Source organism: Crinia signifera, chromosome 5, assembly GCF_055691185.1.
Source record: "Crinia signifera chromosome 5, ASM5569118v1, whole genome shotgun sequence".
Lineage (NCBI taxonomy): Eukaryota > Metazoa > Chordata > Amphibia > Anura > Myobatrachidae > Crinia > Crinia signifera.
In genome coordinates this window covers 33,005,120-33,021,697 of record NC_139221.1, presented here as the reverse complement: position 1 = coordinate 33,021,697, position 16,578 = coordinate 33,005,120, and the positions used below count along the sequence as shown (strand labels likewise).

Genomic DNA, 16,578 nt, shown 5'->3' with positions numbered 1-16,578 from the left:
AAAATGTGGCAATGCATGCTGGGACATGTAGTTTCACAACATCTGGGGGGCCATAGGTTGAAGACCCATGCTAGGCCAACATGGATGGTAACAAGGCAATAAAAAAAAATCTTTGTCATGTGTCTACCGGTTTAATCTCAACCTTTGGGGTAGACCTAACGTCTACCTCAAGTAGACAATGAATATTTATAAACTGGAACTACAGATCATGCAGAGGCTGCAGCACAGCAGAATCATTACATTCGCAGTGTGGTAACTAAATGATAGATCTACAATGGCAGGTATTCAATGCTGTGGGCGAGTGGTGACAGCGAGAAGAGCTTCCTGCTCGCTGTCACCACTCACCCTGTCAGTATTCAACGCAGCCCCCTCATACGCCAATTTCCCCTCGCTCCATTTTTTGAGCGAGGGGGAATCGGCGTATGCAGCTCCCGAAGCAGCGAGACTCGCGGCTAAATACATCGAGTTTTCTGCATTAGCTGCGGGTCTCGCTGTTTTGGGGAATTCTCGCCGACGGTGAGGATTTCCCCAGAACATTGAATAGAGCGAGCGGCCGGCGCGGGGGTTTAACAGCGAGGATCGCTGGTTTTCTGCAATCATCGCTGTTTAACCCCCTTGCTGGCCGCATTGAATTTCTGCTAATGTCTAGCTCATTGGTTCTCAACCTCAGTCCTCAGGACCCCCTAACAGTTCAGTTTCCAAGTCACCGGGCAGGTGCACAGTTGCACTCATTACTCATGGACACATTTTAAAAGATCCACAGGTGGAGCTAATTATGTCACTTGTGATTCTGTGTGGAGACCTGGAAAAAGTTAACTGTTAGGCGGTCCTGAGGATAGAGGTTGAAAGCCACTGGTCTAGCCGGACAGTCAATGGGTCGACAGCTTAAAAAAATAAATTAATTGACATGTTTTATTAGTTTGCTTTATTTACTATGCACAAGGATGACGACTGGGAATAGTAACCTGCGGCGAGGGTATACATTTCTACTGATGTGGTTACATATTACCACACACTTATTTAAATTTTTGGGCGTCAAATCTTGTACAATATGTCAACCATTGTCATGACAACCTTTCAGCTGACAACCCACTGCATGTCGACCATTTGGTGCAGACTTATTACGACAGCTATTTTCTGCATTCACCTATTGTCTGAAACGCTCACTACTACAATTAGTAATGAATTTGGAAGATGCCAGACACTGCTGCTGGCAACGGTCGTTTCGTGAGTGACCGCTGCTGCCGGCAACGACCGTTTCGTGTGCACTCTGATTCAGCCTAGCCTGTTTTGAGGGTTTCCACCCTGGAATCGTCACAGCCCAGATGCCGCCTGCACCGATAAAAGACAAGGGATCGCTTAGCAGAGAGACATTTATTCAGGTATGCATTATACACGCATCATTTTAAGCAAAAATAAAACAAATGTACAAATACAGTAAGAAGCTTTGTAAAATGTAACTGGCACTAGTGTTATAAGCAGATTACACTGGTGACTAGAATCATGGTATTGGACTGCAGCACGTGGTGAATGATTGTACAGCCACTGCAGGACATTCAATAGCACCATCATGACAATACTTACAGAATACCCACTTGTCCCAATACCTACAGCTGCTCTGCATTGTCAGTGAATTACATTGCACAGATTTAACAGTAAGGATGCTTTCACCACTTTCTGGACCTTTAGATTTAACTTTTTCTCTTTTAAGATAAAACTATAAAACTAAGATGGCAGCCGTGCGCCGCCACCGCCTCTGTACAGACTGCACTGTGCTTTATCCCGCCCTATCAGATGTCACATAGCGCTTATTCCCTCTTCTAAAGCCTGAGAGTCTCTTTGGTAGGTGAATACATTTGTACTTCATGACAGACATTTATAATGATCTACACCACAGTCTTTGCTTGGCCCGGGGCTCGAAGATCAATACTCCGGGTGGCCACAGAGGACTATGAGGAAAATAAAAATCAACCAATACATTTAATAAAAATTCTCAAAATGACCAGGCACTTATAACCCAGTCTTTCTTCACTGAAGGCACCAAAATAATCAAGAGGGTGGTCTGCTCCCCGAAAGAAAGGTAAAATTGAACTGCCCTTTTCTCAGAGAACGATTGGTTTAAATAGTGTCATATGGACGCCATTTTGTGTTGGTCTGGTTAACACAAGTAATGTTAGAAAAGGGATATTTACAATGCTTCTATTCAACTTGTACCAGTTTCTCTTTGCTGTGCAAAAAGAAAAAGAAAAAATGCATAACTTTAAGTCACCTCAATGCAACTGGAGGCTTTGCGGAAAAATTAGCTTAAAACTTAAACTTTTATTTTTTTTACAACCTCAATAACTTGGAATGAAGTTATATTATACCCATAGTTAACTAGTGATTGTACTTATGACCCTGTTATAAAAGCTTACAGCGAAAATCCTCTCAGAAATTTGACGTGCAGTCAATATGGCCGCCCTGCAGTGCACGCAAGCCTGTCGTGTATTGGGGGGAGTTTCAAGTTTGGCTGCGGTTTGTAGGTAACCTCTTGCTCTATGCTATATGTAGAAGCACAAGCACTGAACGCTTGGGCGCTGTGTAACCTTCCACCTGACTGAAATTTCATCGCCACAAATGTGCATTAGACATGGTCATTTTGTCACAATGCTTCAAATAAGGGCTTTTCAAAATCAATCTTACACAACAGGACGGTTTCAAGTTCTTTATTTTTCCGAGTGGTTACCCAACTTTTTTTTTTTTTTTTTGCCAAGCTTTCCATATTAGCAGAACTTTTTTAGTGGTAAAGGAGGTATTGCAGCAATAACGGGCCTATATATCAGTTTGGATTGCACAGTTCCCTTCTGGGTGTGTTTTTGGATCAGTGTCTACATCGTCCTCTGTGTTTGGTATGCTCTGACAAACACCCTCCTTGGCTATATAACTTAGTTGTGGGACGTCCGTGCAAGGTACGGGGATGGTAACCATAGCAATGCCGCTCGGTTGAGGAGAATTTTCCAGGCGGTCGTTTTCCACTTCCGGGAGCGGGCTGACAGTGACGAAGCGGGTGTGATACTCGCTGGAGCCATGACTGCACGAGGTCTTCATGCTCTCCATATCGGAGCAGCTGAACTCTGAGAAATGACTGGAGTGCGAGTCTGCCACTGAGGGTATGCTGTCACTAAGAGATGGGGAGTCACATTCGCTGGAATGGGTGCTTTGCTGCTCCAGGAGCTGGGCGTCCATGTCCTCTCTCGTCTCATTTATCTTAGTGCTACTTTTCTTTCTTAGTTTGCCTTTAGACTTTTTGCCGGCTGTTGCGTCTTTGGACCACTTGGCGGCGCTGCCCTTACTCTCCGTTTGGCAAGCTACAGAACCACCCGTGTTACTGCGGCTGGGGGCGCTCCCGTCATCCACGCTACTGCTGCCACTGTGATGCCTGAATTTGGCTGGTTTAGACTCGATGTCCACCTGTACCTCCATGCTGTTACCTTCCCTGTAACAACATTTGTCAGACAATTAGTTCAGATAGCGATTCAAAGATATCTCACAATTATATGCAGCCTATCAAAGCAATTCATTTACCATAAAATTGGTATGTAAACTTTCCGAGACTCTAAACACAATATGTTAAGATACAACCAGTTAAACCACATTGAATTAGATTGTTGTGTTACAATATTATTAAGATCTCTCTCAAAGCAGGAGGGGTTTACAATATGATCATTACATAAGAATTTCCATACAGAAAGAACCAAAAAGGGTTAAGGATTAAGGGGTGCACAGTATATGCTAATCCAGGGGTGGCCAAACCGGTTCTCGGGATCTACCAACAGTCCAGTTTCCCACTACCTAGCTGGTGCACAGCTGTAGTCATTACTAATTGTCACATTTCCCAGGTCACCTAGCTGGTGCACAGCTGTAGTCATTACTAACTGTCCCATTTCCCAGGTCAACTAGCTGGTGCACAGCTGTAGTCATTACTGTTATTTCCCAGGTCACCTAGCTGGTGCACAGCGGTAGTCATTACTAACGGTCACATTTCCCGGGTCACCTAGCTGGTGCACAGCTGTAGCCATTACTAACGGTCACATTTCCCAGGTCACCTAGCTGGTACACAGCTGTAGTCATTACTGTCACATTTCCCAGGTCACCTAGCTGGTGCACAGCTGTAGTCATTACTGTTATTTCCCAGGTCACCTAGCTGGTGCGCAGCTGTAGTCATTACTGTTATTTCCCAGGTCACCTAGCTGGTGCACAGCTGTAGCCATTACTAACTGTCCCATTTCCCAGGTCACCTAGCTGGTGCACAGCTGTAGTCATTACTAACTGTCCCATTTCCCAGGTCACCTAGCTGGTGCACAGCTGTAGTCATTACTAACTGTCTCATTTCCCAGGTCACCTAGCTGGTGCACAGCTGTAGTCATTACTAACTGTCGCATTTCCCAGGTCACCTAGCTGGTGCACAGCTGTAGTCATTACTAACTGTCTGGCTGACTGGTACATTATCTCCAAGCTTTGATAAATCTCACCCCCTCTCTCATATGCCCTGAGCACTGGCTAAGGATTTACAAATCCCTCCTATATACGACTGTTTGTCAGACATAAATGCCATATATCTATCAGACACAGAAGAGAAGGAGCCATGAATCCACCTTGCATCTAATCAGTTCATGTTATGGAGATCGGGCACCTACTAAGCTGGGTTACAAAGACGCCTAAGAACAATCCACTATAACTAATGCAGCAAGGATCTTTCTATAAGAAGTATTCATGTTCTTATAGCTGGTCCAGAACAACCAGCACTATAATAGTATAAATCAAAGAGTGATTGGTAAACTTCCCTGTTGGAATTCTGGGTACAGCACCCAGATCTACGTCCAATGAGGCCACACACATATATTGGACATGTCAAGCTATTAGGAACTCAGGACAGACTAGGGGGGAGGGGACTGCACAGAGTGCAGGGTGCTTGACAAGCCCCAAGCTGGTTGAGAATGGAGGTGTCACAAAAGGCCATGCCCCTCAATCATAAACCAGTGGGTGTGGTGTCACAAGGCCACTCCCCCGTTCTCAGAGTACAGGCAAGGGGGTGACACCAATGGTCTGGTACACTTACTTTTGCACTAGTACTAAAACAAACCTTTAACTTAGTGGTGAGGTTTTGGGGCTGTATCTAGCCTCACACGGTGACTTGACTCTGGTATTTGTAGAGGACACACACATCCTTGTGAATATCAGCTCCTAAAATGCTTCCATTACAGCACCTTTACTACAGTGCATGCAGGTGCCAAACCTACACTACAGATACCAGCTTTCATTTGCAGCGTCTTAGTGCATGCAATGTTGGTACATGGGCACTGGCAATTACGCCGGTTACACTTCCCAATTGGTACGAAGGAGCACCCAGTTGGATAATAGAATGACGCTTCCGTACCTGTCCAGCGGGATATAGGAGTTCAGAATGGACCCAGCCATGGCTTTGGTGCTTGCATTGTCGCTGACTGCTCCTATGCTCACAGTGCCCGATTCCCCACTCAGGCTGTAGCGCTCCTTCTGAATGTCGGCTTGGACTTCCAGCCTGCAAGAAGAGTCAGACAAAGGCGTGTAAAGACGAGGACTGGAGCACATCACACACACTGTAAGCAGACAGCACCAGTGTGAGTATTCTCCCACCACAGACTACAACACTCGGAAAACCCCAGGTGGCGTTTTATCCATCACAGTAATCACTTTCATGTATGATATTAGACACGTGGACTGGCCGGCATGATCTCCCAAGCTTTATATATCCCTTCCCTACCTTCTAACAGGAGTGGGAATACTTCTGTATGTTCTGGCTGGATGAATGACAATTTTCATATCGGGCAACAGGTTCTTGATGGGACAAAGGTCCAGACTATTTCCTTGTATTGAAACCAATTAACGCAGCCTTTGTGGTATGCATAGGGTTAATGATCTAATGGAATATAAACCTACTCTCAGATCTAAAGAGGTGTATTCAATGTGGGGTCACAGCTGTCGAGCTGGCTCGACAGCTGTGACCCCATCCCGTTCTCTGTCTGCTCAACCTAGAAATCGCAGGCGGTATTTGGTGCCCCGCCTGCAGCGGGATGAGAAGGGGGCGTGGCCGTGAGCTGCGTCCAGGAAGAGGCCAGCTGCAGCCGGGACCTCGTCAATTCCCGGCAGAACGAGCTCGACTGCTTGTGAAGTCGGACCCGTTCGGCCGAGATCCCCTGTTCAATGCGGTCAGAGAAGACAGCATTGAATAGGGCCCCGTCGGGAGATGGCTGCAGGAGATTGAATACCCAAATCTCTGCAGGTTCTCCTTCAACAGGTTTCCATATCACGTATGAAGTACCCGGCATACTATTGTACAATTGATTATTTGCATATTAAGAAACCAATGGTGTGATAGAGAGTATAGTGTCTATTTACTAAGACAAGATAAAGTACCACCGAACCATCTCCTGACAAACAACAGCCTGTTACATGGCAGTTGGGAGCAGATTGGCCATTACTTGATCTCCCCATCCACTTGATCTCCCACCAAGGCAGGCTTAGTAGAACTCAGTTACTGGCGTTGAGATGCCGGGCATTACACTAAAGCCCAGTACACACGGGCGATATTAGCCAGTATCGCTGAGCTACCATATCGCCCGGGTTTTTGTTGTGTACCGGCAATTAATCGCTAGGAGCACACTACGGCAGCCAGCCCTCAATGGTCGCTCTCCCGCGATTTGGACCTTTCAGTGGTGACTTGTCAGTCAAAACTGAAAAGTCGTTGGAAAAAATGGTGTGATATGGTCGCTGAGAAATAAGCCAAAATCGCTCAGCGGCCATATTGCACCAGCGCTATGGGGTAAATCTGGAACTGTAGATGGGCACGATCCGCTGTTCTGGAGCGACAATCCCGTCCATCACGCCTAATTTTTCTCAGTGTCCACAGATCGCATCCTAAATGGCTTCTCCAGACAACAGATTGCACCAGGGTATAGTGAGGGGTATTAGGTATATTTAGGGGCCCAATGGGTTAGTACTTCTACAACCAATGGTAATTGTAGGGTTATTTTCTAAATTGCATCAGTATATAGTGCTGGATGTAAGACCACACATTGAGGAACAGAGTGAATAAGTCTTACAGCTGCCAGTTGTATTATTTCACACAAAGCAACAGACTTTTGTTTTTTTATTTTACTTTCAGGTTATTTGTGCACTTAGGAGGCATGGGAAGGTGTTATGTAGTATGGTCATCCGGCTGTCTGAAGGTTTTACCTCAGGAAATTTAGTTTAACTCCCCATTTGATCATTTTTTTTTTTTTTGAGAAAACAATCTGCAGAACTTTTTTAATTTAGCACAAAAGTAGCCATTGAAGATGCCCTGATCCACTTGTAGCTAGTTTAGTTAGTCACACGCTAGGCTCCCACAGGTACGGAAACTAAGAGACCCTCTTGTGTAGGAAAATGACAGTCATCAGACATGCTGCACCTGTACACACGAGCCCCCACTCATGACTGAACCACTATCTATGAGAACTAAGAAACCACAGGAGACGGCTCCGCATTCCGCCTGGTGATAAAGCAGTACTGATTGAACATAAAGCACTGATCACACCTTACATATATCGCAGCAACAGAATGCAGCACTGTATGAGGCAATGCCCCATAATCCCAGTTCTAGGATTACTGGTGCAGCTCACAAAATGGCTACCGCCACTCTGTGTAGGCAGAAAATGACTTTTTTTAGAACGCTATTGCAGAAATAATTCCACATCATTTGTCTGAGCAATAATGGTTAAAACAAACCTTTTTGTGGGTTATATGAGATTTTAAATTGCAATATCAGGTAAAGTACAGATAGCCGCTATTATCTCCAATTGCACAGGGGACAGACATCTAGAGTAGTGTCTATCTGTGGTGGGGATTGCTTATAAACCCTTCACTGCAGTCATGTGCTCCCCATTCCCTATCTGCCCAACATTATAACGAGTGCGGGTGTAAAACGAATATGAATTCCATCCTCTTTCAGTGTGAACTCGAATATTGGGATACAGTACATTTTCTAATACTGCATGTTTCTGGAATGCCAGTCCCAGGATTTTATACATGTTCACATGAATGTTGTTTTACAAGTACCCATATCTTCAGACACCCAGAAAACAAACCTTAGCATTACATAGCATGTGATGGCAGAAAATGACCACTTAGCCCATCTAGTCACACACACACACACACACACACACACACACACTTGTTGGGAGCCAATGAACCTACCAGTATATGATTGGAGTGTGTGAGGAATCCAGAGTACCCCGAGGAAACTTACAAGCACCGGGAGAAAATATAAACTCTACACAGTGAGGGTCATGGTGGGAATCAAACCCACAACCTCTGGTGCTGTGAGGTCATTTGTAAAATCTCCATTAGCCTTTCTATTAACAAACTATAGATTCATAATAAGAGGGAAGAACAGTTTATATCCTACATGCTCTTTAATTAAGCTTAACACCACAGTACTTTTAATTGCAGCCTTAGAAACCCCCATTTCTGAGTAACTGAGAACATTAGCCTGCACGTATGGGAGTGGTCTGTGGATAATGGGAGCTGCTGATATTCTGGATTTCTGATGGTAACCAGAGGATCCTGGGACGGTTCCAGTCATTAAGGGATGTTTGTGATTGGCTGGCAGCACCTTTAGCTTCCATTATAAAGGGTTCTGTAGTTGTGCTGATATATAAGATTTGAATGACCACAGAAAATGCAGGGAATTAAATTGTTTTAGGTGCATGCCACCCCCAAAGTGGCATGCAAACAGCCCCAAGTGCCGAGTTTGTACACTTTTTTTCTCACACCTCAGGAAACGGCAAGACAAAATGGGACTTGTGTCACAGTCACACTCAGACGTTCTCTTGCTTACAGGTCTCATGCCAAGTAATATGTACCAGAGACAGCTAGAAGCGGGAAAGACAAAGCATTTATTTTCCTGTTCTCCGCAGAGTGAGCTGGAATGAAGAACATGAGTTTGTGCTTTACCTATTAAAGCAATTCACCATAGCGCTTCCAGAGAGGCTGCCGGTAATGCTGGCCCCTGCCAGGGCCATGGTACTGGCCGTTTCGCTCAGGTTGTCTCGGATTGCGCCAATCCTATCCATGTGACTTCCGCTGGCGCTCAAGCTTCCGGTCATGCCTCCTACGCTTCCTTCTCCGATACTGGGGTTGTTCCGAGCCTCTGCTACAGATGTGGTGTCTAAACGAAAAACAGACAAAAGGTTGGAGCAATGCTTACACGGTGCCGGCTGCCGCCCAAACTACCACACCAACTAACGGGCTGAGAAAGCTATGCTAACAATGAGAGGTCATCTGGCCACAGTGACCGGTGACACCGGATCTCTGCCAAAAACACTACTCTGTTATTTCATATGACAATGATGGCTGAGATCAGGAAGTTACCAGGGGAAATCGCGCTTCATACTTTCCCGGAGAGGTGCTTGGCTCACACTCTGAACAGCAGGGGAATGTAATGGGCCTACAGAGAACCTGGAGTTCCCCTACTGGAAAACAATCAGGCCAAGTGGATGAAAAACACAGGAGGTGACCAACCAAACATTCTAAAAGGGGACAAGCTCAGGCTTAGAGCAACCAAAGTCCTACTACCATTTTATAGAAAGTACTAGTTAAGTGACAGCTACAAGTGGATAGGTTGCTGTGGACAGTGGGGCAGATTTATGAAGCCTGTTCGGTAATAAAGCACCAGCCAATCCGCTCCTGACTGTTAAGTTACAGGCTGGGTTTAAAAAGGGACAGTTAGGAGCTGATTGGATGGTGATAAAGGACCAGGAACTTTATCACTTCTCCTCCCTTATCACCGCTTCATACATAAAAAAAAAATCAACATATTTAGATTTTATTATTTGCCCCCTCTGTGTACATATCTTTTCAGTTGACTTAAAGCAGGGGTGGGGAACCCCAGGCCCGGGGGCCGTATGCGGCCCCCATAGCCGGTCTGAGTGGCCAGCCCACCCGCCCGTCGACTTTGCCGGGAGTCAAGTACAGGGGAATTCTCGCAAGATTCCTCTTAATCAACAGCATCCGGAGACTGAGTCCTATTCAGCGGCAGCCGCCGGAGCGTGGGACGGCTGCAGCAGGACAATTTGTCAGAGAAATTTTGGTACTTGTGTAGTTTCAAGGCGCCGCCGCGCGCACAGTCTGTTACAGAAACTTGGCAGCTTGCCAGAGGCTCTGTTTAACTGTGCACGTGCCGCTCTAGCTCTGCCTGACTGTGCTCGTGCCGCTCTAGCTGTAAGCTACGTATTGACAGCTACGTTAACAGCGTAGCGGCCGGGCAGCAGCAGCGCGAAGGGCGGCGGTACGCGTCCTACGACCTTTTCATACCCCCACTATCCACATCGGCGTGGAGCTGAGAATAGGAAGTGTGGCGTGCGCAGCGTGCCACCGAGCCCGAAGCGTGGCGAGCCCCACGGACACCTGTGAAGCCTGCGAGGGGACGCGTATACCTGTGAAGGTATCCGGGTCCGCTCGCCACGCTTCGGGCTCAGTGGCTCGCTGCACTCACCACACTTTCTATACTCAACTCCACGCCGACGTGGATAGTGGGGGTATGAAAAGGTCATACCGCCACGCTTCGGGTTGGCGTGGATAGTGGGATTTACAAGGTTGACAGCTGCTGCGTCGACTAGTGGCACTGTGGGCGGGTTTTAATAGTGTACCCCTAGACCCAGCTAAATTTAGATGCTTTTGCGTCTAAATTTAGATGTACCCCTAACACCCAACTAAATCCAGGCACTTTAGCGTCTGGATTTAAGATGCCCCACCACCTGAGCGGCTTGCAGGGAGCCAGGCGCCTGGATTCAGACGCTTTTACGTCTGAATCCAGGCGCCTGCCTCCTTAGCGGCTTGCAGGGAGTGTTAATCCAGGGGCTTTAGCGCCTACATCCCGTCAGCGTTGTGCCCGGGGTGTCTCCACTTGCCCCCGTTGTCAGCGCTGCCCAGGCGCTGCCTATTTCACTGTAGAACTACAAGTACCACAGTGACCTGTCAGCGCGCTGCTGCTGCCGCCCGGCCGCTACGCTGTTAACGTAGCTGTCAATACGTAGCTTACAGCTAGAGCGGCACGAGCACAGTCAGGCAGAGCTAGAGCGGCACGTGCACAGTTAAACAGAGCCTCTGGCAGGCTGCCAAGTTTCTGTAACAGACTGTGCGCGCGGCGGCGCCGTGAAACTACACAAGTACCGAAATTTTTAGATATGGCCCCCAAAGGATTTTTGGTACTTATGTATTATCTGGGCTCCCATGTTAAATGCACCCCATTTTTTTATACCCCTACTATCCAACTACGCATGGAGTTGATTTTATATAGTGTGGCGAGCGCACGCGGTCTCATAAGAAAAACGGGAGCCCAGATATTACATAAGTACCGGATTTTTTTTCCCCCCATACAAACGGCCCTTGGCACAAAAAAAGGTTCCCCACCCCTCATTAACGGGTTACCTGTAGACACACACACATATAATATATATACACCCTGATGAAAAATGTGTAAATACATTTGAAACGTTATATATGGTATATTCGTGGAGAGAAGAAAAGGGTTTAGAAGAAGGTTCTGGAATGAATACTAGCTATGTATAATAAACTCTTATTACAAGATATCGATCTCTGCATACCGGGTGTCTCTAGGAGTATATATAAATCCCTGGTTGCTAGTATATACATCAGGGCTGGGCCAATTGCGGCCCTCCAGATGTTGATGAACTACACATCCCAGCATGCCTTGAATCAGTTTCAGCATGGCCACATAGCAAAACTAATGCAAAGCATCCTGGGATGTGTAGTTCATCAACATCTGTAGGGCCGCAATTGCCCAGCCCTGATATACATGGACTGCATTCCTGTATAACAGACCGGTTTAGTACATACAGTGTATTCCCTCCAGTCTCTCTCTCTCTGAGAGCCGCACACCACAAGCATTTATTCTGCAATGTAATCCTATGAAGGAACACGGAAATTAGTCACATCTACTCTGCGGTTTCCCCATTAGACGAGGCAGATTGCTACACAATGCATGACTGTTCTGTGTCAATGCTGCAGCCCTTGGCAAAAATCAGGCAGAAGATATTATTTGTCATCTTGGCTGGGAGATTGCTGGCTTGTCTGTGTTAGAAACTATTCTCTTGGCATGAATGGAGCGGTTTGGAGCTTAATCTTGCCTTATATGGGAGGAGATGGCCACCGAAACTGAACAGAACACCAAAGCCCAGCACATAGGAAGCAGATGTGCAGCTTCAAATGACCAGCAGAGGGCAGCAGGTAATATACAGTGCAGTCAGTGACTGTAGTACTGTTGTAATACAAATAGTGAAGGGTGCAAGATGTTGGGAATCTGAAACACACACCCATCACAAGTTCTAAAAGACTGGACATAGAAGAACTATAATGTGTGTGAGAGTATGATGAGAATACATTTAAACAAATCAGGATCTGCCTTTTTCATTTTCTTTTTTGCCAAGCTCACCGGGAGTGCCAGCAGGCAGTACAGGAGACAGCTCAAAAGCATTGAGGACCTGGCGGAATCCTAAGTGATGACATGGAAAGCAGAAACAAAGCCGAAGCAGCCGATTACCGAACCAGCAAATAATCAAATGCCGAGTTCTCATTGGTGGCCCAGGAGACCACCTGAGTAATCGAGAACAGAGTAACTTTAGACTAAAAGCGACCTGGTTAATTATATTTATTTACCAACGGTTTCTTATATAGCGCAGCATATTCCACTGCGCTTAATTCTGCCAAGAAATTGTTGGCTTAATTAATAAAATACCTTCAGAACAACTCCTAAGTTCATACAAGGCCTACTGTGTGGGATCTTGGAAATCTGCCCTTCATACTCACAAATTGAGAAAAGAGTTAGTGATTTATGGGGGTATTCCCCAGACGGGGCCTATAGCTCTCACCTGCTGCAGTATTTGCTCCTCCAACATTAATATCATTTTCATCATCAAATTCTATCCGGACACCTTTGCCATTGCCGGCTGAGACGCCGCACCCTCCACTGCGGCAGAGCGAGATGGGAACTACGCCGTATACGTATGCTAACATAATAGGGACGCCAATACCTTCAGGAGGAAACACAAATACACGTTAGACAAATGGGTTTATATACAAAAGTATTTATAAATAATACAGAAAACAGTAAATGTGTGATTGCATGAACACCCTGGAGTGCAGGCAAATGGCTGCTCTCCTGTCTGGCTTTGCAGGGTACCATGTACCACTGTCTTAGGCTACCTTCAGACAGTCTCACACGTGGAGTTGGCGAGTCATAGGCTACCATCAGAAAGTCTGTCACGTGGTGTTAACGAGTCATAGGATAGTCAGACAGTCTGTCACGCGGTGTTGGCGAGTCATAGGCTACCGTTAGACAGTCTGTCACGCGGTGTTAGCGAGTCATAGGCTACCGTCAGACAGTCTGTCACGTGGTGTTGGCGAGTCATAGGCTACCATCAGAAAGTCTGTCACGTGGTGTTAACGAGTCATAGGATAGTCAGACAGTCTGTCACGCGGTGTTGGCGAGTCATAGGCTACCGTTAGACAGTCTTTCACGCGGTGTTGGCAAGTCACAGGCTACCATCAGAAAGTCTGTCACGTGGTGTTAACGAGTCATAGGATAGTCAGACAGTCTGTCACGCGGTGTTGGCGAGTCATAGGCTACCGTTAGACAGTCTGTCACGCGGTGTTAGCGAGTCATAGGCTACCGTCAGACAGTCTGTCACGTGGTGTTGGCGAGTCATAGGCTACCGTTAGACAGTCTGTCACGCGGTGTTGGCAAGTCACAGGCTACCGTTAGATAGTCTGTCACGCGGTGTTGGCAAGTCACAGGCTACCATCAGAAAGTCTGTCACGTGGTGTAAATGAGTCATAGGCTACCGTCAGACAGTCATGTGGTGTTGGCGAGTTATAGGCTACCGTCAGACAGTCTGTCATGTGGTGTTAGCGAAGTCATAGGCTACCGTTAGACAGTCTGTCACACGGTGTTGGCAAGTCACAGGCTACCGTCAGACAGTCATGTGGTGTTAGCGAGTCATAGGCTACCGTCAGACAGTCTGTCACGCGGTGTTGGCGAGTTATAGGCTACCGTTAGACAGTCTGTCACGCGGTGTTGGCGAGTCATAAGATACGGTCAGACATTCGGTCACATGCTGTTAGCACAAGTCTAACATTACAGTGTTTAGCCAAGCACATACCAGACCTAATCATTACACCGTTCTGTACAATTGTCCTTACATGACAGTCATAGATGTGCAGTTCAGAGATTATAACATGGAAAAAAACAGGTTATTAGAACCTAAATCTGCTTCCTTACCTACGGTTACAGCAGCAACAACTGGAGACACGATGACGGACAGGGTGACGCCGCCCGCTATGGCCAGATTTCTCTTGTGCTTTGAAATGTCTTTGCCCTCGTAGCGGTTGTGGATCTAAGGAAAACAGTCATTGTGAAATACCTACACACCTGTCACCGTAGCAACACAACCCCATGGAACGCTGCAGCTCTCATCACACATTGCCTGCTGTACAAACAGTATGCCCCCCCCCCCCCCCCCCCCACTGTGAGGAGCAGACAATCCCACATCGGGGAGCACTTAGTCCCCCCATTTGTATGGTCAGCAAGGCGTGCACACCTTGCAATATAGCTTTATGTAAAACGCAACAAGTGAATGGGAATCCATTTATAAAATATGTACTGAAGTATCCGCATTTCTGTGACCTAACCAGAGAACACGCCAGATTCTGACACCCAGCTACTGTAATATTCAACCCCATGGGATGCAATCAAACAACTGGAAGATGCTGGATGAAATGCTCCCAGTGTTATAGTCAGAGCAATTATCACACGGTAACTACTAATTCACCCGCTGTGACTATTTGAATTGCCCCCTAAAGATTCATCTAAGTAAAGGGACCTGTAAAGAACTTGGTGCACCTGCCAGGTAATCTGGAACGCATCACCTTAGTGGGGTCCTGAGGACAGAGTTTGAGAACCACTGCACTAGAGCAAGTTATAAGATGTTGTGGGGCATATGTATGGAATGGTGATAAGGGAGGAGAAGTGAGCCAATCAGCACTGACGTAACAACTATAATTTGCATAATATAAAATTAGACAGAGCAGCCGATTGGTTGCCATGGGTCACTTCTCCGCCCTTATCCCTGCTTCCTGCACATCCTGAAATAACAGGCCGGAATAAATGAAATCCAGTACTATGCATGTTAAAACCAGTGCAAGGAGGTTTCCTTTGTAGTCTCTTTATTGTAACATAGGTTTAATATAGGCAATAATTATAGAAGTACTGTATTTCAATTGTATATGACCGTGATTTGCGGATACACATTTAAAATAACCAGATGTGTGCAACATATATCTGTATGGTGTATCATGCAAAGGTTTACAGTGTCCAAATGTTGGCCATCACTGGGTGCAAAAAAATAAATAAAAAAAAGGATAAAGCCATGGGAGAAGGGGGAGGAGTCCAGGATGTTCTCTTCTATGATGAGACTGACCACTGCTGTGCGACACCCAGCGTATGTGAGACCATGAGAGGAAAACGCTCTGACTCATCATAGATTTACTACTAATAATAATAATGTATTTACCTTGCGTCCGACATACACCGGTATACCGATGATCATGGCAGGAATGGCAATCCCAGCTATCAAAGCAATGCCTACAGGGGCCCCAACTAGGGTTCCAAGCTGCCAAAGGATTTTCTTCTTCCGGCTCCAAGGCTTCTTCCCCCAGAACGTACATCCGGATGGGCTAGAGGGCGAAACACGACACTACATGAGAACACAGCTGTACCTAGGAGACCCACAATGCAGCAGCCAATGAGTGTAAGGATGCATACGGCTGGTATATATCCCATTACACCAGTGGTTCCCAAACGGTGTGCCAGGCATGTCCAAACTGTGGCCCTCCAGCTGTTGTGAAACTACAAATCCCAGCATGCCTTGCAATAGTTTTAGCATTCCCTAATAGCAAACTGTAGCAAGGCATGATGGGATGTATAGTTTCAAAACAGCAGGAGGGCCATATAGTGGACATGTCTACCTTAGGCATTTCAGGGGTTCGGTATGATATGCTGACACGCAGAATGCAGACACCATAACGTTGACATGTTCAGAATGTGGACAGTACTGTTTTAGTCTAAAACTAACCCTAACATGTGTCAACATTGTGGATGTCAATATGTTATCAATTGACATTCTAAACCTATCGCTCTCCTGAACATGGACATATGGACTGAAACCTCTTTTGGGTAGGGAGAGCTGTTCCCCAGTAATGTGCAGTCACATGTCTTATAATATGAGAAACCATATTTAAACATGACCTTCACCATTCCCCCCGCGCTGCCGTCTCTTACTGCGTTTATCAGCGCTCCTCATTACTTCCTTATTGCTGGCATTTCTGCATAAAAGGCTTCTGGGTAAGAGGTCACACACAGATACTTACAGGGACACTTCCCTTTCATCTGACTCCAAGCCGCCGCTCTGCAATTCTATCCTGTACTGTGTATGTAATATAAAC

General features: G+C 46.3%; 1 protein-coding gene across 1 annotated transcript in view; it reads right to left on the bottom strand.

Moving 5' to 3' along the window:
* Window positions 1-1,359: 1,359 nt before the first annotated feature.
* Window positions 1,360-16,578, bottom strand: part of RNF19A (ring finger protein 19A, RBR E3 ubiquitin protein ligase) — a 69,756-nt gene continuing 54,537 nt past the window's right edge. Inside the window, exons 5-10 of the mRNA XM_083186973.1 lie at window positions 15,648-15,810; window positions 14,357-14,471; window positions 12,948-13,109; window positions 9,013-9,226; window positions 5,417-5,560; window positions 1,360-3,475 (exon numbers count right to left, since the gene is read on the bottom strand). Of these exons, the coding sequence (XP_083043099.1) occupies window positions 2,812-3,475; window positions 5,417-5,560; window positions 9,013-9,226; window positions 12,948-13,109; window positions 14,357-14,471; window positions 15,648-15,810 (1,462 nt within the window). The 3' untranslated portion in view covers window positions 1,360-2,811. The remainder of the gene's footprint in view (window positions 3,476-5,416; window positions 5,561-9,012; window positions 9,227-12,947; window positions 13,110-14,356; window positions 14,472-15,647; window positions 15,811-16,578) is intronic.